General features: G+C 41.0%; 1 protein-coding gene and 1 non-coding gene across 2 annotated transcripts in view; both read right to left on the minus strand.

Annotated features, from left to right (window-relative positions):
• Positions 1-2,717: 2,717 nt before the first annotated feature.
• LOC138977005 (nitric oxide synthase-like) overlaps positions 2,718-23,532 on the minus strand; it is an 89,567-nt gene continuing 68,752 nt past the window's right edge. The window contains exons 18-28 of the mRNA XM_070349896.1: positions 21,469-21,643; positions 20,156-20,379; positions 19,000-19,193; positions 15,242-15,411; positions 14,668-14,878; positions 13,598-13,685; positions 12,406-12,539; positions 10,561-10,718; positions 9,786-9,977; positions 8,329-8,487; positions 2,718-2,894 (exon numbers count right to left, since the gene is read on the minus strand). Coding sequence (XP_070205997.1) covers positions 2,718-2,894; positions 8,329-8,487; positions 9,786-9,977; positions 10,561-10,718; positions 12,406-12,539; positions 13,598-13,685; positions 14,668-14,878; positions 15,242-15,411; positions 19,000-19,193; positions 20,156-20,379; positions 21,469-21,643 — 1,882 coding nt within the window. The remainder of the gene's footprint in view (positions 2,895-8,328; positions 8,488-9,785; positions 9,978-10,560; positions 10,719-12,405; positions 12,540-13,597; positions 13,686-14,667; positions 14,879-15,241; positions 15,412-18,999; positions 19,194-20,155; positions 20,380-21,468; positions 21,644-23,532) is intronic.
• Trnae-cuc (transfer RNA glutamic acid (anticodon CUC)) lies at positions 7,823-7,895 on the minus strand. Its single transcript has one exon. It is a non-coding gene; the product is annotated as a tRNA-Glu (tRNA).

Here is a 23,532-nt window from a genome sequence, read left to right on the forward strand (position 1 = left end):
GTGTACTGATGTGTACATTTTATGTGTTTTGCGAGTGCGATTTTATGTGATGTTATTCTGTACACCAGCCAAAACAAAATGTCTGGTATAATAGATAATAAACGCACCTTTAAACGTATTAGCGACTACACCCCGTCACCCTCCAGTCCCCCTCCCCCATTACACCCTACACTTTTAACATTGTATAAAAAAAATCATGTTCCAATATAGGTCCCTAGTTACCTGGGAGGACGTTAAGCCCCATAATCAACATCAACAACGTATTGAATTGAATTGAAAAGCTGGGGTTAGGAGGTCTAACTTCTTGAATTAAAGTGTTTTTTTCTCAGGTGCATGTAGTTTTTTATTTGCTTGAAATCATGGTGTATTCTGGTTGTAAGAGAAGAGTCAATTTCCTTGTAAGCCTGCAAAATTAAGATTTGTCATTTTTGATGTACATTTTTGTAAGAGTCCAAACTAGTCCAGGATAAGGAGGAAAAACATAGGGTGGGTCAGGAAATCTGAAACATTGCATAGGTTTTTTTTTGCCTATGTAGACACAAAAAGTACTTAGAGCACTTTTCCCTCCCAAGAGAGCATAGCTTAGTTTTAATTATGTTAATGCCACTGTTAGCAAGAAGAGTACTACAGACAGCAATCAAACAGTGGATTTTTTTCTGTAGACATTTTTATTTCTGTTTAGGTGTTTTAGTAGTTTTCTATGCGGATAAATCATGCTGCATGATCACTAGAAACAATCCAGCTCTATAGCATGCAAGTTTTTTTTACCATGTTATTCTGAGAGAAAAAAAAAAACAGAGATAAAGTTGAACTGGCAGTTTGACTGAAGCAGTGGTAATAACACAGAGTTGCGCTCTTCCTAAAATCAACTTTTTTATGTGGATGATGATGTCCCTTACATGTACTTGGTTGTATTGATGATGTCCGTACATGTACTTGGTTGTATTATTTTGCTGGACTATTTGTTTCTGTGAGATATATCTGCTCACAGGATTGTTGTTCATGATTTGACATTACATTTACTGCTGATCAAAATGCATTGTTGGAATAGGTCTGCTTAATATTCTGACTGCAGTTGTGTAATAAAATCAAAGAACACAGATGTTTTAAGTATCAAAGTGCTTTTCACACACACACATATACACTCACACACTATGAGTATGACTGCAAACATGAATTTGTACTTGTATTACTGTATTACAGAACCTGATCTGAAAAAAAGGACAACAGCAAATTATTTATGCAAGCTTGCTATATCAACGATTTCTTTATCCATTTAATAAAACACTGAATTAAAAGATAACAACTATAACAAGGTGTGTGTGTTTGTGTGAATGTCTATGTGTATATGGACGGACACTTGATTAAACCTGAGACTCATCGATTACCCAGGGTGAGTGTAAAAGAGGGAGAGAGAGGGAACTTTAGGGTGGGTGCATGGGGACGGACATGTAGTAACAGATATATGTTTTAATCTGTAATCTTAACACATGTGCCTAAAATTAGGAACAGATGCCATTCCACCACAAATACTGTCAGTCTGACAAAAACGCCCAGTAACACTGAACCCCGATCCCTTACAGAACACATTCAGTATATACATGTACTCACTTCGTTTCGTCTGCGTTTAGTGAAAGCAGATCGTTCTGATGACATTGGTATCCGGTTTCTGACCTCCTGTGAGTGGTCAACAAGTGTCGGAACTGGAACTGCGTTAGGCAACAGCTGTTTTGTGTGTGCCAGGTTTTCTTGTCGGATTAACTGCGTTCGCATTGGAAGAAAGTGTCGCGAAACACAGCACATCGTGTTGACCGTTTCCAGTTAATCAGTCTTGCTGCAGAAGTTGTAAACCCATCGGAAAAAGGTGACAACTGATGCCTGAACCTTGTTTCTATACTTCGTAGCTATCAGCAGCCGTGCGCATTCCTTCGGCGTGTTGTTGATGCTCGATGTAGGCAAACGCCCACTTGAGCGTAAGCTGTAACTTTCGGTTTCCAGACACTAGATGACGTCACAGCCGGTTCTCGTCTACTGGCGGCCATTTCGAAGTCTCGTGTAGCAGACGAATTTGGCGGTTTTTGAAGAAAACGTTTTTAATTAAATCCCAATGATACAGCTACGAATAGGCGAATTTCTTTACATTTTTGGCATCTTCAGGTGCATGTCTCCAACCTTCAGTCATCGGTTAGTGGTTCTAATAACCTTTAAATAAGTGTGGTCTGGTGGAATCGGCAGTCAACGATTCCGTCACTCAAGACAAACAATTAGTTGTCAGATCTTTGGAAAACATTACTTGCTTCCATTGTTCATTTTAAACAACAAGAGAAAATTGAGACACAGACATTTCAAATTCTGCAGAATTTCCGGTAACCAACGAAGTAAAGAAGCGACACTTAAACTCTTTTATTCTCTTCACAACAAAGAAACATGCAGTAGTTTCAAGAAATTGTTGGATATTTTTTGCTGGGGAAAATTCAAAACACCAAATATTATTTCCGTAACACAATAGCTTCAAGCAAACAGCTTCAAAAATTCAAACACCCAATATTCTCTCTGTAACAAGGAAAGATGCATTGAAAATCGTCTTCAAAAGTAGAACATGAAGTAACATTCACATTCTCAACACTGATGGAGGCAATTTTAGGAAGATGTGTAATAGCCTCCAAACGCAAAAAAACTGAAAACATCCATTTTTTCCATCACGAAAAAAAGCTGCATCATCTTCCAAAGAAGAGCATAAAATCGGATGGAAAGTTCCATCGCTGGTGGTATTTTTGAAGGAGACATGCTTTGGAAGGGGTGGAGGGCAAGGACGTGTTTCCAGGTGCCACCCTCTGCTTCATGAAGATGTTTTTCATGGGAACCTTGGGCTTGCCGATTGCCATCTTCTTGTCCTGAAAGATATGAGGGTAATGTCAGATAAACTTTCCCCCCTTGAAGGTCACTTGCAGTTTGTCTCCCTAAAAGGTCAGTTAACTTTCCTCTCAACTGTCAGTTAAACTTTTATCCCATGAAGGTTAGTTGAACCCCCCCCCCCCCCACCCCCCCAAAAAAAAAATACACCCCAAAATCAGAGGAAAATAAGAAAAAGTCGGATATGACGTCATCAAAGACATTTATCAAAAAAATGAAAAACACGTCTGGGGATATCATACCCAGGAACTCTCATGTCAAATTTCATAAAGATCGGTCCAGTAGTTTAGTCTGAATCGCTCTACACACACACACGCACGCACGCACAGACACACACACATACACCACGACCCTCGTCTCGATTCCCCCCTCTACGTTAAAACATTTAGTCAAAACTTGACTAAATGTAAAAAAAGAAGGTTAGTTAATTTTCCCCCATTTGCGCTGTTAACGAGGGGATAAAATGATTGCTTTTTTACATTTAGTCAAGTTTTGACTAAATGTTTTAACATAGAGGGGGAATCGAAACGAGGGTCGTGGTGTATGTGTGTGTGTGTGTGTGTGTGTGTGTGTGTGTGTGTGTGTGTGTGCGTGTGTGTGCGAGCGTGTGTGCGTGTGTGCGATTCAGACCAAACTACGGGACCGATCTTTATGAAATTTGACATGAGAGTTCCTTTTTTTGATAAATACCTTTGATGACGTCATATCCGGCTTTTTGTAAAAGTTGAGGCGGCACTGTCACGCCCTTATTTTTCAATCAAATTGATTGAAATTTTGGCCAAGCAATCTTCGACAAAGGTCAGACTTCGGTATTGCATTTCAGCTTATTGGCTTAACAATTAATTAATGACTTTAGTCATTAAAAATCTGAAAATTGTAAAAAAAATAAAAATTTCTAAAACGATCAAAATTTACGTTCATCTTATTTTTCATCATTTTCTGATTCCAAAAACATATAAATATGTTATATTTGGATTAAAAACAAGCTCTGAAAATTAAAAATATAAAAATTATGATCAAAATTAAATTTTCGAAATCAATTGAAAAACACTTTCATCTTATTCCTTGTCGGTTCCTGATTCCAAAAACATATAGATATGATATGTTTGGATTAAAAACACGCTCAGAAAGTTAAAACGAAGAGAGGTACAGAAAAGCGTGCTATCCTTCTCAGCGCAACTACTCCCCCGCTCTTCTTGTCAATTTCACTGCCTTTGCCATGAGCGGTGGACTGACGATGCTAGGAGTATACGGTCTTGCTGAAAAATTGCATTGCGTTCATTCTGTGAGTTCGACAGCTTGACTAAATGTTGTATTTTCGCCTTACGCGACTTGTTTTATTTGAGCAGAAAACCATCATAGTCAGAGGGGGACAATGCCCAAGCTTCAGCAACAGTCTCTTTTGCCAAGGCCAGTTTTCAGTAGGCCTGAGCAGACTTGTAATGTCAGTATTGTAGACATATTCTGTTCTACTTTGATAAATAAGCAGCCTTCAGTAGAGTGGAAACACGCACAGCGTGTAACTGGACAGCGGTACAGTGGAACACACCCGTTCAAGACAGTCTAATTTAAGACCCCCCCCCCCCCCCCCCCTCTTCAGACTTTGGTTTCTCAGATGTTCTGTTCATAACCTAGTTCAACTTACCTCAACTTTAAGACTCCCTCCAATTTTTGACTTGATTTATTCAGAGTTTTGGAAGTCTTACAAGAGGGGTTTCACTGTACTTCGATTGTTGCTGTCAGAGTTTACTGTTTCACTGTACTTCGATTGTTGCTGTCAGAGTTTACTGTTTCACTGTACTTCGATTGTTGCTGTCAGAGTTTACTGTTTCACTGTACTTCGATTGTTGCTGTCAGAGTTTACTGTTTCACTGTACTTCGATTGTTGCTGTCAGAGTTTACTGTTTCACTGTACTTCGATTGTTGCCGTCAGAGTTTACTGTTTCACTGTACTTCGATTGTTGCTGTCAGAGTTTACTGTTTCACTGTACTTCGATTGTTGCTGTCAGAGTTTACTGTTTCACTGTACTTCGATTGTTGCTGTCAGAGTTTACTGTTTCACTGTACTTCGATTGTTGCTGTCAGAGTTTACTGTTTCACTGTACTTCGATTGTTGCTGTCAGAGTTTACTGTTTCACTGTACTTCGATTGTTGCTGTCAGAGTTTACTGTTTCACTGTACTTCGATTGTTGCTGTCAGAGTTTACTGTTTCACGCACACGTCTGTTTAGAATTAACAGAGAACTAATAAGACGTAAACGGTAGACAAGTGGTCAAGAAATTAGCAAATAGGTCCTGTTTTGGTTAAAACAGATGGTCATTTCAAGACAGAAAAAGTACAGGTAGTTTGAAATTGTAAAGGACATAGAAGACCAAGACACCAGTTTCAGAACTTTGTAGATAAAGGTACTTAAAACAGACGATATCAGAGAAACATTCCATATCAGTCATACTGCATTTACTTGTGTAAATCAACGGTTGAAATGTCTTTAGTTTGCTGCTTGCAGCACGTAAGATATCACGTTATTCATAAACATGTTCTTGAACAAAGCTGTCATGTACATTCTAAAGGAAAGGTTGTAAAGACAGTTCTTAAATTGCACAAGACACTGCATAATGCGGCTACACTGCTTAGGACACAACTGAAAAATAATGTGTTCAATAGGCACACAATCATTTTGCTATTCAACTACACTACACACATGAAGCCACAGTAAGAAGTGCATTCCAATTTAGACAAAAACAACATTGAAAAGAAAAATAACTGCCAACAAAATAATAATTTTCTTCATGCTCAACAAAACGATTTACTAAAAATTATGCAAACTATGCCAACTGATAAAAAAAAACTACAGAAGAAAGAGAATAGAAGGCATAAGAGTTTCAAACATAAGAATTAGAGAGTCTAACATAAGAACTGAAGAACCCATAACTTCCTGGAAAATGAATTAGAAACACACACAGAGCAAAGTGAGAAAAAAACGGCTGTCAAAAGATGAGCTAGAATTCAATTTCAAATAAGGTGCAGACAATACACATTAATTTTTGTCTTACTGCTTGAACAGTTTGTTGACTAGGCCTGTGATTCTTCCTAAAAGTAGGAAAGATAAACACATAATTTCAACATTTCTGTAAAAAAAATCCAATAAACACCCCAATCATACAGAAAGGTATAATCCTATTGCAGCATACTTATTCGCATTTCATGGAAAGTATGTGAACGACCTCCAGGTATGAAACTGTACACAGAGTAAGGATACCAGCATAGCCAAAGATAATTACCTGGCTTGGAAATGAACAAATCCAAAAACATCAAGTATGCTGCGATATGAAATATGATTCATTCGCTTGCGGTTTACCAACAAGCGGCCGAAAACTCAACCAAGCTAAGTTCTTGTTACTAATTGTTTGTCTGTGCACTTAAAAGACCGTTGGGTCGACATACTTGTGATTGTAACGTATTGTTTTGTCAATAACAAACGTTCCAACAAATTACCTTTCTTGGTTTTTTTATTTGGAAATGAACAACTAACGATTCCAAGAAAGGGTAGCCTATCGGAATATAGACATTTCTGAACAATGCCGTTTGAAATCGTCAAAGCTCTTGGATGCTTAATGTTTTAGAAGAATCAAACATTACCAAAACAAACATTAAAGACGAAAACATAATTTCATCTTCTAGGCAATTTGTAAGTTGTCAGAAACTTACAGGATTAAGCCACCCTAAAAACTCACGCAATTTATAATCGAGTCGGAAGAGAAGACTTTGGATAGCTCTCGGGAGCACTATGTTTTGAAAAAAATGCAAAAAAAACCACCCAAGTAGATTTATATACTTCAGCCCTTTCCCGCCAGTGGAGCATAAACCATTTTCAACACTTCTCACTCGCACGTGATTCTGGGTTGCTGTTCTGATCAGCTTGATTTATATACGGTAAATGCAAAGGTAAAGGTAGTCTATAAACCATGTTTGGTCCCAGAGGAGCGACGTACTTCTCTCGGGCCAGCTTTATGAGTGCGATGTTCACTCCTCTCCCTCGCAGACTTTTGCCTTTATAGGGTATAGGGTCAGGTACCCGTTTCTAGATTTGTGGACTGGACAGAGGTCGGACAAATCGGGTACAGTGGACGCCGCTTAATAAAACCGTGGTTAATAGAGCCAGCCGCTTATAAAAGCCGATTTCAGACGGTCCGGATTTATCACTATATCTTATGTATTAGAAAAAGCCGGTTAATAAACCCAACCCGCCGCTTATTAAAGCCAGTTTTCTCAGAGAAATCACGTAGTTTGTGACTAAAACTCATAATTATTATCTTGTTCTTGTAATCGCTCAAGTCATAGGTCTATTTATGTCCACGCTCACGCGTATCACGAAGTAACCGAGCTCAGAAAAGAATATCAGTCAATAAAAACCGCACGTGTTGAGTTCATAAATTGTGTAGCTTTGATCGCATGTTGTGTTCATGACTAAATTAAACGACCCGCCTTCGATCTGGTCTGGAAAGTCGTGGTCACCGCATGGAAGAATTTAAACCATTCGCAGACTCAGTGAGAGAACTGATGTGGAAAACGACCAACAAACAAACACTCATAAAATCGTTCTTCTCTGCCGAGTAATGATTCGTGACGGTGACAGTGAAATTATTGATGTACCGAAGTGATCAAAGTACACGTACATGTACATAATTAAAACAAAAGTTCAACATCCTTCGTAAAGTTTTGTTTAGATTCAAACAAGTGTAAATGACGAAAGAAAGTGACTGAGTGACGTAAACAAAAGAGAAGATTTTTTTTTCTTTCGAAAATGACGTATTCCTGGACCGCCGGTTAATAAATCCGCCGCTTAATAAAGCCATTTTTCGTCGGTCACAAAGTGGCTTTATTAAGCGGCGACCACGGTATTTGAATTTGTCCCAGGTCGGGATCGAACCGACGACCTCCAGCGTGAGAGGCAAGCGCTCTAACCACTGAGCCACTCCGGCATTCGCACGCTATTCTATCATTTTAATTCAAGCCTGCCCACAGCCTAGCAAACAAAACAGGGCACACGCAGGTGTACTACGGGCTGGATCTACCCTGTAAATGTACCTTTTTTCTCCAGAAAAGACCCAGAATACCCTTTTTCAAATTCCCCCGAAAGCGGCGTATGGCTGCCTAAATGGCGGGGTAAAAGCGGTCGTACACGTAAAAGCCGTGGGAATTTCAGCCCATGAACGAAACAAACACCCTTTCAAATGCTAAACTTCAACAGCATCTGGGGGCCCCCGCGTGGCCAGCCCCTGTATCCCTGCCTCGTTTTTGAAGCCCCTCCCTTTCAAACAGGCCTGATACGCTATTATTTTCAATCAATTAAGCCTGCCCACAGACTAGCAAAAAAATAAATAAATAAACAGGAGCACACGTAGGTGTACTGACCGGCAAAGGCATGGGCTTGGCCGTCTCCTTGGAGGCCGGCTTGCTGGGATTGTCGATGAACTTCCACGCCCTCTGGCTCTGGTCCCTTGCCTTGTTGCCAGCCTCTGTGCTCTTCTGTATACTCACGCCGAAGATTTCTTCGTGGAACCGGTTGGCATCCTGTAGGTAAAGAAGGGCAAAAATAGTTAAGCAATGAAGAAGACAGCAATGAAAATAGTACTCATTGGATAGAAAAATGCACAAGTAACAACGACTGACCGGTTTCTACCTCCTGGTTTTTGTCAACAACAACAAGAAGGGCAAAGCCCATACGACTCACATGCTTGACCTCGACCTTTAGGGTAACTAAACCTAGCAATGACATCATACACTAAGAACTGCTTTACACATTTTTCCTACCAAAATACATGTGACCTTGACCCAAGGTCAAGGTCATCCAAGGTCATGCAACACAAAGCTGTTAATTCAAGACATAGGAAGTACAATGGTGCTTATTGGCTCTTTCTACCATGAGATATGGTCACTTTTAGTGGTTCACTACCTTATTTTGGTCACATTTCATAAGGGTCAAAGTGACCTTGACCATATGTGACCAAATGTGTCTCATGATGAAAGCATAACATGTGCCCCACATAATTTTTAAGTTTGAAACAGTTATCTTCCATAGTTCAGGGTCAAGGTCACTTCAAAATATGTATACAATTCAACTTTGAAGAGCTCCTGTGACCTTGACCTTGAAGCAAGGTAAACCAAACTGGTATCAAAAGATGGGGCTTACTTTGCCCTATATATCATATGTAGGTGAGGTATTCAATCCCAAAAACTTTAGAGAAAATGGGAAAAATGTGAAAAATAGCTGTTTGTTAGGCAACATTTATGGCCCCTGCGACCTTGACCTTGAAGCAAGGTCAAGATGCTATGTATGTTTTTTGGGGCCTTGTCATCATACACCATCTTGCCAAATTCGGTACTGATAGACTGAATAGTGTCCAAGAAATATCCAACGTTAAAGTTTTCCGGACGGACGGACGGACGGACGACTCGGGTGAGTACATAGACTCACTTTTGCTTCGCATGTGAGTCAAAAATGACAAAACACATTGCTAACATATTCTAAAATTAAAAGAAAATAAGTTTGATTTTATTAGAAGTGCACAAAAAAGGCAAGAGTGAATACTATCACTCACAACAGAACAAGAACATCCTTCATTCGACGTACATTTTTATACTGTTGTAGACGTCTACCATGTCCTCTAGGAGACAATTTACTTTTGTAATACCAAGGTTACTTGTCTTGATTTTTTCTTGCGACTAGATTAGACTCGTGCATGTTATAATTCCTTCAAGTAATAATTAAAACTCTACAATCACGAACATCAACAGTTGGCTTGAAAAGCAAGAGATTGAATATTCCTGGACAACCAATCCCCAGCAAAATTTAGATTTGTCTACCGTACCTTCAGTTCCAGCACAAAGTTTTTGGCATCCTCTGGCTTCATGCCTCCGTAGTGTGCAAGGATTTGTTCCAGGGTCTTTGTGACGTCATTGGCCATGGACACGTCACCACAGACGTAGAAGTGGCCGCCGCGTTTAACAACTGACTCGTAGGTCATCGCTGCGTTCTTGAAGAGAATGTCTTGGACGTACACCTGAAGCGTAAAGAACAGAAATATTAGGATGGTAGGCTACATCTTGTTTGGTCGTTTCCTCAATAACACAGGCACAGCATTCAATGCTCACGAATATTAACAGAGGCTGTCAGAAACACGACACTGACAAGAATAAGCAACGTGTAAAGTAACCATAGTCATTACCTTTGCCACTCTCTTAGCTGACATCTTAAGAAAAGTGTTATTGCCTTTGTAACCAAGTGCAAATACACTCAAATGCTGACATCTTAAGAAAAGTGTTATTGCCTTTGTAACCAAGTGCAAATACACTCAAATGCTGACATCTTAAGAAAAGTGTTATTGCCTTTGTAACCAAGTGCAAATACACTCAAATAACGCTTGGGGGCAAAAGCAACAAGAGTGAGTTTACTCGTAGTTAAAAGCCTATAAACAATTTGTTAGTTCACACACACACACACACACACACACACACACACACACAAACACACACACACACACACACACACACACACACACACACACACACACACACACACACACACACACACACACACACACACACACACACACACACACACACACACACACCCTACAGTACTACCTTTGGCTGTCCTGCTTCCCTGGACAGGGACACGAAATAGTCTGTGAGGACGTTCTCAGCCTTCATCTGGCCCAGCTCATCCTTGTAGATGTTGTCAATGTTGTTCTTACGGCAGCCGAAGTACAGATACATCTCGCCCCAGCCTTTCCTCTCGCCGTCTGAGGAAGAAAGGGACACTGATGTTACTTGTATCCCGAGAAGAGCTTACATCGTGTGCAAAGACTGGGTACCCGCGCTTACAGTAATGCAAGATTGTTGACTAAAGGTTTCCGTAACTTATTGCCGTTTTCGAAGGTCACCCGGCAATAAAGGAACGCAAGCCATTAATTATCCCATGGCAAAGCATTCTGAAGGAACAAAGCCAGTGACCAAACGGCAAAGCATTCTGAAAGAACAAAGCCATTGACCAAACGGCAAAGCATTCTGAAGGAACAAAGCCAGTGACCAAACGGCAAAGTATTCTGAAGGAACAGAGCCATTGACCAAACGACAAAGCATTCTGAAGGAACAAAGCCACTGACCAAACGACAAAGCATTCTGAAGGAACAAAGCCACTGACCAAACGACAAAGCATTCTGAAGGAACAATGCCACTGACCAAACGGCAAAGCATTCTGAAGAAACAAAGCCACTGACCAAACGGCAAAGCATTCTGAAGGAACAAAGCCACTGACCAAACGGCAAAGCATTCTGAAGGAACAAAGCCACTGACCAAACGGCAAAGCATTCTGAAGGAACAAAGCCACTGACCAAACGGCAAAGCATTCTGAAGGAACAGAGCCACTGACCAAACGGCAAAGCATTCTGAAGGAACAAAGCCACTGACCAAACGGCAAAGCATTCTGAAGGAACAAAGCCAGTGACCAAACGGCAAAGCATTCTGAAGGAACAAAGCCAGTGACCAAACGGCAAAGCATTCTGAAGGAACAAAGACAGTGACCAAACGGCAAAGCATTCTGAAGGAACAAAGCCAGTGACCAAACGACAAAGCATTCTGAAGGAACAAAGCCACTGACCAAACGGCAAAGCATTCTGAAGGAACAAAGCCAGTGACCAAACGGCAAAGCATTCTGAAGGAACAAAGCCAGTGACCAAACGGCAAAGCATTCTGAAGGAACAAAGCCACTGACCAAACGGCAAAGAATTCTGAAGGAACAAAGCCACTGACCAAACGGCAAAGCATTCTGAAGGAACAAAGCCACTGACCAAACGGCAAAGCATTCTGAAGGAACAAAGCCACTGACCAAACGGCAAAGCATTCTGAAGGAACAAAGCCACTGACCAAACGGCAAAGCATTCTGAAGGAACAAAGCCACTGACCAAACGGCAAAGCATTCTGAAGGTACAAAGCTACTGACCAAACGACAAAGCATTCTGAAAGAACAAAGCCACTGACCAAACGGCAAAGCATTCTGAAGGAACAGAGCCACTGACCAAACGGCAAAGCAATGAGTTCCACCTGCCTACCAGCAATTTAGCAAGTCAACCAAACACTAATTTAGAAGTAATCAAAGTTGGTTTGTAATGATTCACTGCAGAGCGGTCTACTTGTGACCAGTGTCATAGGGAAGGGGTGTCATGAAACGAAAGGTATAAGCGATAAACAAACTGGGATCACTCACTCACATACAAAGTTAGCAAACATAAATCATTACTGCAATAATGACAACACGCTTTCATCTGTTTCGTATGAATCGGCTCGGAAATAGATTTGAATAATCCACGTCCAACATTTCTCTTATATCTGTTTGGACATGGAGACAGTGACGGAGGGGTTGTCAGGGAGAGACTCGCACAAACTCATGTAAGAGAAGTTTTGAACACATTAGTAATTTCAATAACTCACGGGGAGGCACTGGGTTCATCTCCCGGTCAACCTTGCGCTGCTGCCAGAAACTCCTGAAGGGCGCAATGCCTGTTCCCGGGCCCACCATGATCACCGGCAGTGTCTGGTCCTCAGGGAGATGGAACGAGGGGGCCCTGGAACATGTATACGTAGTCAATGTGTGATCTGGTTCTACATTGGACACTGCCAAGTTCTAATCAGTACATATATTTAAAGTTCAAGCAGAAACACTAAACCCCTATAAACATTTACTTGGCAATAAGAAATCAGCGATACGCTACCGAACTGGAAACAATATGACCCAGGCTGTCTTTGAAGGTTTCAATGTAGACTTACGTATGAACTCAACTGTATAATTCAATTGGTCTGATATTTCTGATATTTACCAGGGACGGTCGTCTGTACGTGACACAAATACCACATAATTTGATTTTCAGATAACTTATCAAAGCGAATTTTAAGATTCAGTTCGGTGGTTTTGGTTTCAAACTTAATTCTTCGAAACTATGGCGTAACCCAATTGCTCCCATGGGGTCGCCTTCACGCGGCGGGAGTGTTTCCACAGAGCTACCCCACCCCTTTACTTCTCTTCTTTTGTCTTATTTCTGCCTTACCAGTCCTTTCACCTATATTTCCTTCCAAGAAAACTCTCCCTACTATTCCCTGCAGTTTTCCAATTCTTTTCTTGTTGTCTTATTTCTACCTGACTGGATCCATCACCTTTATTTCACTTACCAAAAGTCTTCTTTTCCACATCCTTATTTCTCTGCCCCCCGCATGTCATAAGAGGCGACTAACGGATTCTGTTTCTCCTTTTACCCTTGTTGAGTGGTTCTTGTATAGAATATAGTCAATGTTTGTAAAGATTTTAGTCAAGCAGTATGTAAGAAATGTTTAGTCCTTTGTACTGGAAACTTGCATTCTGCCAGTAAGGTAATATATTGTACTACGTTGCAAGCCCCTGGAGCAATTTTTTGATTAGTGCTTTTGTGAACAAGAAACACTTAACAAGTGGCTCTATCCCATCTCCCCCCTTTCCCCTATCCCATCTCCCCCCTTTCCCTCGTCGTGATATAACCTTCGTGGTTGAAAACGACGTTAAACACCAAATAAAGAAAGAAAGAAAGTAACCCAATTGATGGTGAGCTGTATGATAGTAATTATGAGAGTCTAATGACGAAGCAGAACTCACGCTCTGACAGCGCAGGGGACGATAGCACCGATGTCACAGCGGTTGAGCCAGCCTGAACACACGCCTTCATGCTCTGGACCTGCACCGTCTGCACACATAGCAACAATCAAAGTGTTGGTTAGTTATCAAAAGCACACAGTAGCTGCTAAACGAAAGATTGCAAGAGTGAAGGACCAGAAAACACAACCCACCTTCTCTGAACAGTCATTGTCATTGTAAGCTGATCAACTTATTCTAATCCTAAAGCCAATACTTGCTGAAGATCGTCGGCAAACTCAGCAAGGCTGATGATATCCAGTGCATCGTCAAGTTGAGTAATGATGGGAATCGGTCTTGAATTGTGTATTCATGACAAGGAAGCACCCACCGCCCACCGCGCACTACTCAAATTCATTCAGCCCATCATTAAGTCCATAACCGACATTGTGTTCTGTGGTTGACGAAGCCGATGGCGGATTGGATCTCACCCACACACTCCATGGGGCATGAGCTGATGCTGTAGAAGCGTTGCTGTTATCCGTCTCTCTCACTCTTGCTTTCTAACCCCAACAACAACAACAACAACTATATGAACATGAAGCACTCACTCTGTGTTGTGTACTTGACGACGGTCATGGTGGCGTGGATCTCACCCACACACTCCATGGGGGATCAGCTGATGCTGTAGAAGCGTTGCTGTTAACTATTCATCCCGAACCTTGCCCTTCCATCCCCAACAACTACACCAACACCTACAACAACCACTTACTCTGTGTTCTGTACTTGACGACGGCCATAGTGGCGTGGATCTCACCCACACACTCCATGGGGGATCAGCTGATGCTGTAGAAGCGTTGCTGTTAACTATTCATCCCGAACCTTGCCCTTCCATCCCCAACAACTACACCAACACCTACAACAAGCACTTACTCTGTGTTCTGTACTTGACGACGGCCATAGTGGCGTGGATCTCACCCACACACTCCATGGGGGATCAGCTGATGCTGTAGAAGCGTTGCTGTTAACTATTCATCCCGAACCTTGCCCTTCCATCCCCAACAACTACACCAACACCTACAACAAGCACTTACTCTGTGTTCTGTACTTGACGACGGCCATAGTGGCGTGGATCTCACCCACACACTCCATGGGGGACGAGCTGATGCTGTAGAAGCGTTGCTGCAGCAGGGGGAGCTGCGTCATGAGGAGGGAGGGGGGAACCTTGAGGGACGGGAACTGGTCCAGCACCTCCAGCATGTTGGGGAACAGGTCGTAGCGCCAGTCCTCGTACGCCTTGGAGTCCTGAGGGAAATCACAAGGGTAAGGTAAGGTTCGGCGCTATCCAGCTAGTTTCAAACATAGCTTGCAGTGGCATCAACTCATGGACAGGATTAAGACACGAAGAGGGTCGAACCTACTGTTGAAAAATAAACGATCTCAGCATTTTTTTGGTAATGTTCAAGGTATAAAACTCGTAAGTTCTTCAATTAAAGAGTGTTAACAGTCGAAATTTAGCAAAATGCATTTTAAAATGATTTCTTAGAAGTTTGCAATGGTAGCATTAGTGTTCTTAGGACATAAAAGAGCTTGGCGGCATTTTGTTTTAACAACTTAAGTCAACTTTGACAGAGTATACCTGTAAACTTCAACTACCAGCCGCAATACCTTTGCCAGATGCTCCATGCGTTCCTTGTCAATGTCTCGTGACGTCAGAGTGGCCAGCAGCTGCAGGAAGACCTGTGACGGGGGAGTGGTGACGTCAAGGAAACGCGTCAGACCGGTGCGCATGGAACACACCGGCATCTTCTCGTACTGTGTCCAGTTTTTGGACGAGCCTGTATCGTTGAAAGAAAGGGTCATAAGTGATAATTTGAACAACAGAGCTCACACAATCGGGGAAACGAAAAGGTGACAAAAGCGAACTACAGGAAAATCAAAGGTACATTATGCTAGGTCTCACGACTTTTACCTCGACCATTCGTTATTTGTGCTGCAAAAGTTACACATTGTATGACAGAAGACAACACACAAATTACAGCAAACGAAAAAGAATACAAGGGCTGCATTAGAGCGTTAACTCTTCCACCTCGCTAGCTTCAAATTTGCAACGTAACGCAGAAGTTTCAGTCCAACTTTTGCTCAACTGGTCTATCCCAGAAATTCGAAACAGATAAGACTATTTACTTTCCAAAGCAATAATCCACAAACAAGAAAGGTTACATTTTTAGAACGTTTAATTCAAGAAAAAACAAAGCATTGGCATTCTCTTGTTTTGACCTGAACCAAACGTTCCAAAAATGCAACCTTTTTATATTTAGTCAAGGTATGACTAACTGTTTTAACATTTTTCGTTTATTTGATAAATGTATTTGATGACGTCATATCCGTTTTTTTGTAAAAGTTAAGGCCGCACTGTCACGCTCTCATTTTTCAACCAAATTTGTTGACATTTTGGTCAAGTAATCTTCGACAAAGGCCGGACTTTGGTATTGCATTCCAGCTTGGAGGCTTAAAATTAATTAATCAGTTTGCTCATTAAAGTTTTCATTAACAGTGATTTTTCGCAAACACATTTAAAATGGATTGAATCGTATTCTTCATCAAATTCTGAATCTGAACATCTAAAAATATATATAAATATGTCATGTTTACTCTTAAAACGTGATCACAATTAACGAAATTAGTCCTACGATTGAAATGTAAGAAATCGATCAGGAAATGATCTCATCTTATTCTTTATCATTTCCTGATTCCAAAAACATACAGATATGATATGTAGTATTCAAAACAACCTCAGAAAGTTAAGACGAATACAGAAAAGCGTGCTTTCCTGCTTAGCGCAATCCGCTACCGCGCTATTCTGGCTTGTCAATTTCACTTCGTTTTGCACGTGAATAGTGAGCGATTTCGTTCTGGCGGGGATTGGCGAAGCAGTATTTCTTGGTTAAAAAATGCAGTGCGTTCAGTTTCATTCTGTGAATTCGACGGCTTGAGTAAATGTAGTAATTTCGCCTTACGCGACTTTTTACATTCAGTCAAGTTTTGACTAATGTTTTGACGTTTACTGGGAATCCAGATGAGGGTCTGGTGTATGTATGTGTGTGTGTGTGTGTGTGTGTGTGTGTGTGTGTGTGTGTGTGTGTACGTGCGTGCGTGCGTGCGTGTGTGTGTGTGTGTGTGTGTGTGTGTGTGTGCGTGCGTGCGTGCGTGCGTGCGTGCGTGTGTGTGTGTGTGTGTGTGTGTGTGTGTGTGTGTGTGTGTGTGTGTGTGTGTGTGTGTGTGTGTGTGTAGAACGTTACAGAGAAAACTACTACACCGATCTTCATGAAACTTCACATGAGAGTTCCTGGGTATGGTATCCTCAGACCTTTTTTACATTTAGTCAAGAGTAAACAGGGAGTGACTGCATGCGAGATGATAAACTAAGAGTAATACCTAATATACTGGACTCGCAAAACGTTTCGACCTAAAGGTCTTCAAAGTTTTGACTAAATGTTTTAACATAGAGGGGGAATCGAGACGAGGGTCGTGGTGTATATATATATATATATATATATGTGTGTGTGTGTGTGTGTGTGTGTGTGTGTGTGTGTGTGAGTGTGTGTGTGTGTGTGTGTCTGTGTGTCTGTGTGTCTGTGTGTGTGGAGCGATTCAGACTAAAGTACTGGACTGATCTTTGTGAAATTTGACATGAGAGTTCCTGGGAATAATATCCCCGGGTGTTTTTTTCATTTGTTCAATAAATACCTTTGATGACGTCATATCCGACTTTTTGTAAAGTTGAGGCGGCACTGTCACACCCTCATTTTTCAATAAAATTGATTGAAATTTTGGCAAATCAATCTTCGACGAAGGCCGGACTTTGGTATTGCATTTCTGCTTGGTGGCTTAAAAATTAATTAATGACTTTGGTCATTAAAAATCTGAAAATTGTAATTAAAGGTGTTTTTTTTATAAAACGATCCAAATTTACGTTCATCTTATTCTTCATCATTTTTCTGATTCCAAAAACATATAAATATGTTATATTTGGATTAAAAACAAGCTCTGAAAATTAAAAATATAAAAATTATGATCAAAATAAAATTTCCGAAATCGATTTAAAAACAATTTCATCTTATTCCTTGATTCTAAAAACATATAGATATGATATGTTTGGATTAAAAACACGCTCAGAAAGTTAAAACGAAGAGAGGTACAGAAAAGCGAGCTATGCCGCACAGCAAAACCACTACCGCGCTAAACAGGCTCGTCAGTTTCACTGCGTTATGCACGAGCGGCGGACTACGGTCATTGTGTAAAAATGCAGTGAGTTCAGTTTAATTTTGTGAGTTCAACAGCTTGACTAAATGTAGGAATTTCGCCTTACGCGACTTGTTCATTTTTTTGATAAATATATTTGATGACGACATATCCGGTTTTTAGTGAAAGTTGAGGCCGCACTGTCACGCCCTCATTTTTCAACAAAATTGATTTAAATTTTGGTCAAGCAATCTTCGACGAAGTCCGGACTTTGGGATTACATTTCAGCTTGGAAGCTTAAAAATTAGTTAACTAGTTTGCTCATCAAAGTTGTCATTAAAATCGAATTTTTCTTTACAGAATCAAAATTGATCGCATTCTATTCTTCACTTTCTTCTGATTTCAAAAATATATAGATATGCTATGTTTACTCTAAAAATGTGCTCAGAATGGAAGAAAAAAGGTTCAGTAAGTACTACGATCGCATGCTTCGCGGAGACGAGCGTGACCCGCCTCAGTCTTCGGGCTAGCCGAGACCATCTGGAGGTAGTCTCGGCGATGACTTTTTTGGGTTATTGATCTTTATAGTTTGATAAAACTAGATGAGGGTCTGCGCTAGATAAGATGCGCTATATAAGATGTCCATGTGTGAATGTGTAAGTGGGCGTAGTCGAATGTCCATGTGGAATGTGTAAGTGGAGCATATAAGAATGCCCGTGTGTGAATGTGTAAGTGGAGTGTATAAGAATGTGTAAGTGGAGCGTAGTCGAATGTCCATGTGTGAATGGGTAAGTTGAGCGTATAAGAATGTCCATGTGTGCGATGTGTAATTGAGACATGGATGTGTTCATGACTGAATGCGTAAGCACAATGCAAGGAATGGCCAGAGAGGTATGTGGGAGGTGTGTTTATAACCTGCCCTGTTATATAGTGCTATATGTCTTATGTAAAATCAATGTCTTGTTTGTATTATTGTTATGTACCACGCCTGAATTTCTCTATGAGATAATAAAGTATTCTTATTCTTATTATTCTTATTATTCTTATAACGACTGACTAAATGTTTTCATATCGCTTCACGCGACTTGTTTGTTGTTGGTCTTAGCTAGATTGCTCTAATTATTCCAGGCTTTCTCTATGATCGTCGAGACTCTCGCTAGCTGAACGTTTGTCAAACTCACCGAGAGGTGTGGAAACCTCTGTCAGGATCTCTGTCCTGACGATCTGGTCTGGCGGAGGCGCGTTGTGCAGACGGGACAAGATGGCGTCCACCAGGTCTGGTGGGTTGGCGGGGAAGATGCCCACGTGATCTCCCGGGGCGTACTGCAGCTCTGACGAGTCTTGTGTGTTCAGCTTGGCTAGGATAGTTTGTCGACTGTAACACGCGAAAGAAAAAAATGCATGTTTTGAAATCAGAGAATAATTATTAATGACTTGCTGCGTGATGCCAGGTTTACACTAATTATTTCTTTATTCAAATAATAATGAAATGCGAGCGAAAGCAAGCTTTTTAATGTTTGAAAAAATAACGACTGAAACCCAGGTTTCACACAGCAAGTCGTGTAGTATTCTGTGTATTCTGTACTAGTGTGCTAACTGCCTCAAACTTCAATAGACAGATGGAATGTGAGAGATCAAATCAAATCAAATCAAATCAAATTTTATTTTACGAGGGTTTTGGCATAAGCAATATAAACGAGCTTCTTTTCAACCAGCCCTCGCCCAGAGAGGGACTATTCTAATCATAAATGAATATATATATATACAACCGTAAAACAATTACAAAAGATAAGCATGACAGCTAAAGGCAGAAAAAAACTATTCACAGGACTATATACACGTTGTAGGCTATACAAACATTCTTGCGTTATGACACTGATGCTTTATGGACAGATATGATCAATATGAAAATAATCAGAACGAAGTCTTCCATTACTGTGACTTTTCGTAATTTGACATTAAATGTAATGAGAGGTGTTTTTTGAAGGTATTGAGACTTGTTGGGACTCGAACTGATTCCGGGAGAGAATTCCACAAAACGCTGCCAGAATAAGCTAAACTTGATTTAAAGAGATCTATCCGCGGAATGGGGACGTTGAATTTTCGGCTTGGTTTGGCTTTAAGAGAGAGGGAGCGAGCGAGCGAGCGAGAGAGAGAGAGAGAGAGAGAGAGAGAGAGAGAGAGAGAGAGAGAGAGAGAGAGAGAGAGAGAGAGAGAGAGAGAGAGAGAGAGAGAGACAGAGACAGCCATTGGGCCAGCCAGCCAGCCAGATAAAAAACGACCGACCAACCAAACAACCAAATAACCAACCAACCAAACTACAAAAGACACACCTACCTGGACTCGTTACTCTGTAGCTGTGTCCTCTCCATCAGTCTGCACGGGAGAACCGTCTTGTTGTGTAATGTGGCCAGCGACTTGCACACGTCGGCGTCCTTGCCGTTGTCGATGGGGGTGATGCGGAACCGGTTGGGGGTCCAGCTGTGGTTAGTGTTGGACAGCGCGCCGGTCGCCACCGTGATGTTGATGTCGTCACTCAAGCAGAACGTTTCGCAGGCGTCCTGAAAAAAACAACAACAACAAAAAAAAAATTAATAATAAGGGTATATGGAGCAAATCCTAAAATAGTTCTAAGCGCCTATACAATCAATCTTAAATATAATAATCTTAATTACAGCAACAATACACATTAAAAAAAATTAAAAATATATTGAGGGATAAATGTACTCAGAAACATGGCTCCCCACCAACGCTCTACCTACAAGGTCCCGTGACCCCTATTTGCAAAATCTAGATGGGGCACTTTTTAGCACGTGTACGGGAACGTGTACGGCTAACGTCATAAAATCCAGTTTTTACGTCACGCGTTTGCCAAGATCTGAAGTCAGATCAAAACAACGTATGATTTGGAACATTAGAGAGAAAAAACGTGAGTCACGGGTGACGCAATATCTACACGTATGCGTACAGGTCTTTGCTTCACGTTCGATCATCTAGAACACTGTAATTACTATGTTTAGCGGAATGCTAGAGGGTCCTAAAACCGGGATGATTTTTGGCAGTTCAATACCTTTAAAACAAATGCTTCTTCCAATGTGTAATGACAAAAGCTGTAATTATTGATCAAATGCAGAGTTATAAAGTTATTTTAATCAAAAAAAGAGACAGAAAAAAAACTAGTCCTAAGAATTGTTCTTGTCGTATTTTGTTTCCCCCGACCGTACTGGTCGTATTTTAAACAAGGGTACAGAATACGGCGAAATCGTATGGGTTCCCAGGTCTGCTTTACTCTAATTTGTTTGTTTGTTTCACGAAGGGCCATATCAGGGTGGTGCTGCTTTGACATATAACGTGCGCCACACACAAGACAGAAGTCGCAGCACAGGCTTCATGTCTCACCCAGTCACATTATTCTGACACCGGACCAACCAGTCCTAGCACTAACCCCATAATGCCAGACGCCAGGCGGAGCAGCCACTAGATTGCCAATTTTAAAGTCTTAGGTATGACCCGGCCGGGGTTCGAACCCACGACCTCCCGATCACGGGGCGGACGCCTTACCACTAGGCCAACCGTGCCGGTTTGCTTCACTCTAATCTTCCTTGCACCTACAAACATACCGTGTACTTAGGCTAAATCAGTAACAATACCTTGAAGACAGCCTCCGCCCAGTTTCTGAAGGACTCCTCCTGCCCACACAGCTCGTCTCCCTCCACGATGTTGTGGATGCACTCCGCGCCCAGCTCCGTCAGGATCTTGTCCATGTAATGTCCGAACGCCGCGAAGTGGGGGTAGGCCCGCGACCCCAGGGCGAACACGGCATATCTGAAAATATCCACCAGGGATAGAATTATGATAATTGTTAAACAATGTTAGTCAGTGTCCGAACGCTGCGAAGTGTGGTTAGGCCCGCAGCTATTCCAGGGCAAACACTTAATACCTGAAAATATCCAACAGCGATGGAGTTAAAATAATTGAACAATTATGTTATTAGTATCATTTTCATGCAGTGTTCAAATGCCGCGAAGTGTGGGTAGTCCTCCGCAACCCCAGGGCTTAGTTAGTGGAAGAATCTTTTGTAATGTATGTTTGATGGTGTATGCTTTTGCTGACTATGAATGTAGATAAATGCTTGTATAACTGTGTTTGAATTTTAAATGTGTCAAGCGCAAAGAGCATAAGGCACGTTTCATGATATTGAGGATTGCAGTTTCCCCCTCCCACACAATATTCCAAAATAATAAATAGTCAAACAGGGGCCAAAAACCAGTTTGCACCAAGAGTTCAACTTTTTATCTATCCAAAACAGTAAAAAAAATTATATGAACATTCGTATTTCCAAGATGATTGGCGTTCCAAGACGCTATATCCTAAAACCCCCAAAACATGCTTTTACAACTTCAGTGCATAATAACTGCCCAAAGGTGCTGTTTAAAGCAACCATTGATAATAATTTTTAACATACTCCTTGAACACATTAAGAAAAATGGTTAACTTGCAAATAAAGGGACAGCATTGATCAGAACAATGGTAAGATAAAGGACGCTACTTATATTTTGTACATTTTTTATCTTTATCGTTTCCTGTAGACCTCAGAAGTTCTAGCCAGCTTAAGAAATCATTCTAAAATCGAAAAACAAACATCTATACATTTTGTACGCAAAGTAGATTGATATTTGACACAGTCACACAGACATACGTGGGCTATGGGGCAACCCTACCCCCTAAATTTGAAAACGGGGTCAATTTCTTAACTGCATGCATTCAGCAAAACAATCCCTAAAAAACATTTTTTTTCACAAATGAACTTATGACTTTAGAAAAGCATTCAAAAATGCATATATACAACGCTTTTTCTTTGGTCCCAATTCAAGGGGGTGTGCTATTCTCAGGTAACACTGTGAACGCTCAAATGAGACTTGGTCACATGTCAAAAAAAGTAATCCCCCTGTTGTTCATGGTTGGTTGGTGGGATTTTTTTTTTATCTGACTTCTGACTTTTGACTTCAGACTTCAGACTTCAGACTTCAGACTTCAGACTTCAGACTTCTGGCTTCTGACTTCTGACTGTCTCTCTGTTTCTCTGTCTCTGTGTCTGTGTCTGTCTCTGTCAATGAATTCTGTGGTGCCATTTTTGTTGATTTTGCTAAAGCCTTTGACGTTATTGATCACACGTTATTACTGAGAAAATTTGCATTGTATGGCGTCGGAATCGAAACTGTGAAACTTATTAGTTCATTTCTCACCGGCAGACAACAAACTGTACTAACAAACGCCTCGGCGTCGAGCATGCAAGAAGTAAAATACGGTGTACCACAAGGATCGGTTTTAGGACCCCTCCTCTTCTCTATCTACATTAATGACCTCCCCCTACATATTCAAAATGTATGTGAACTTTTTGCAGATGACACCACAATTCACTCCAGCGACACAAATGTAACTCGCTTATCAGAATCACTTCAAAGGTTTAAACCAGTTGACAGAGTGGACTGAACTAAACCATATGTATGGTCATAACAACAAGACAAAAACGCCAGAATATTTGTTCAGCTGGTCCTGCTTTAATGATAGATGGTGAAATAGTGGAAAAAGTCGACCATCACAAACTGCTGGGTGTTAATATCGATAACAACTTGTCTTGGTCAACCCACATAGAGCAACTTAGTAAAGTGGTGTCAAAGAAAGTGTATCTCTTATCTAGAATTAAACACTTC

This window comes from Littorina saxatilis, linkage group LG9 (genome assembly GCF_037325665.1).
Source record: "Littorina saxatilis isolate snail1 linkage group LG9, US_GU_Lsax_2.0, whole genome shotgun sequence".
Lineage (NCBI taxonomy): Eukaryota > Metazoa > Mollusca > Gastropoda > Littorinimorpha > Littorinidae > Littorina > Littorina saxatilis.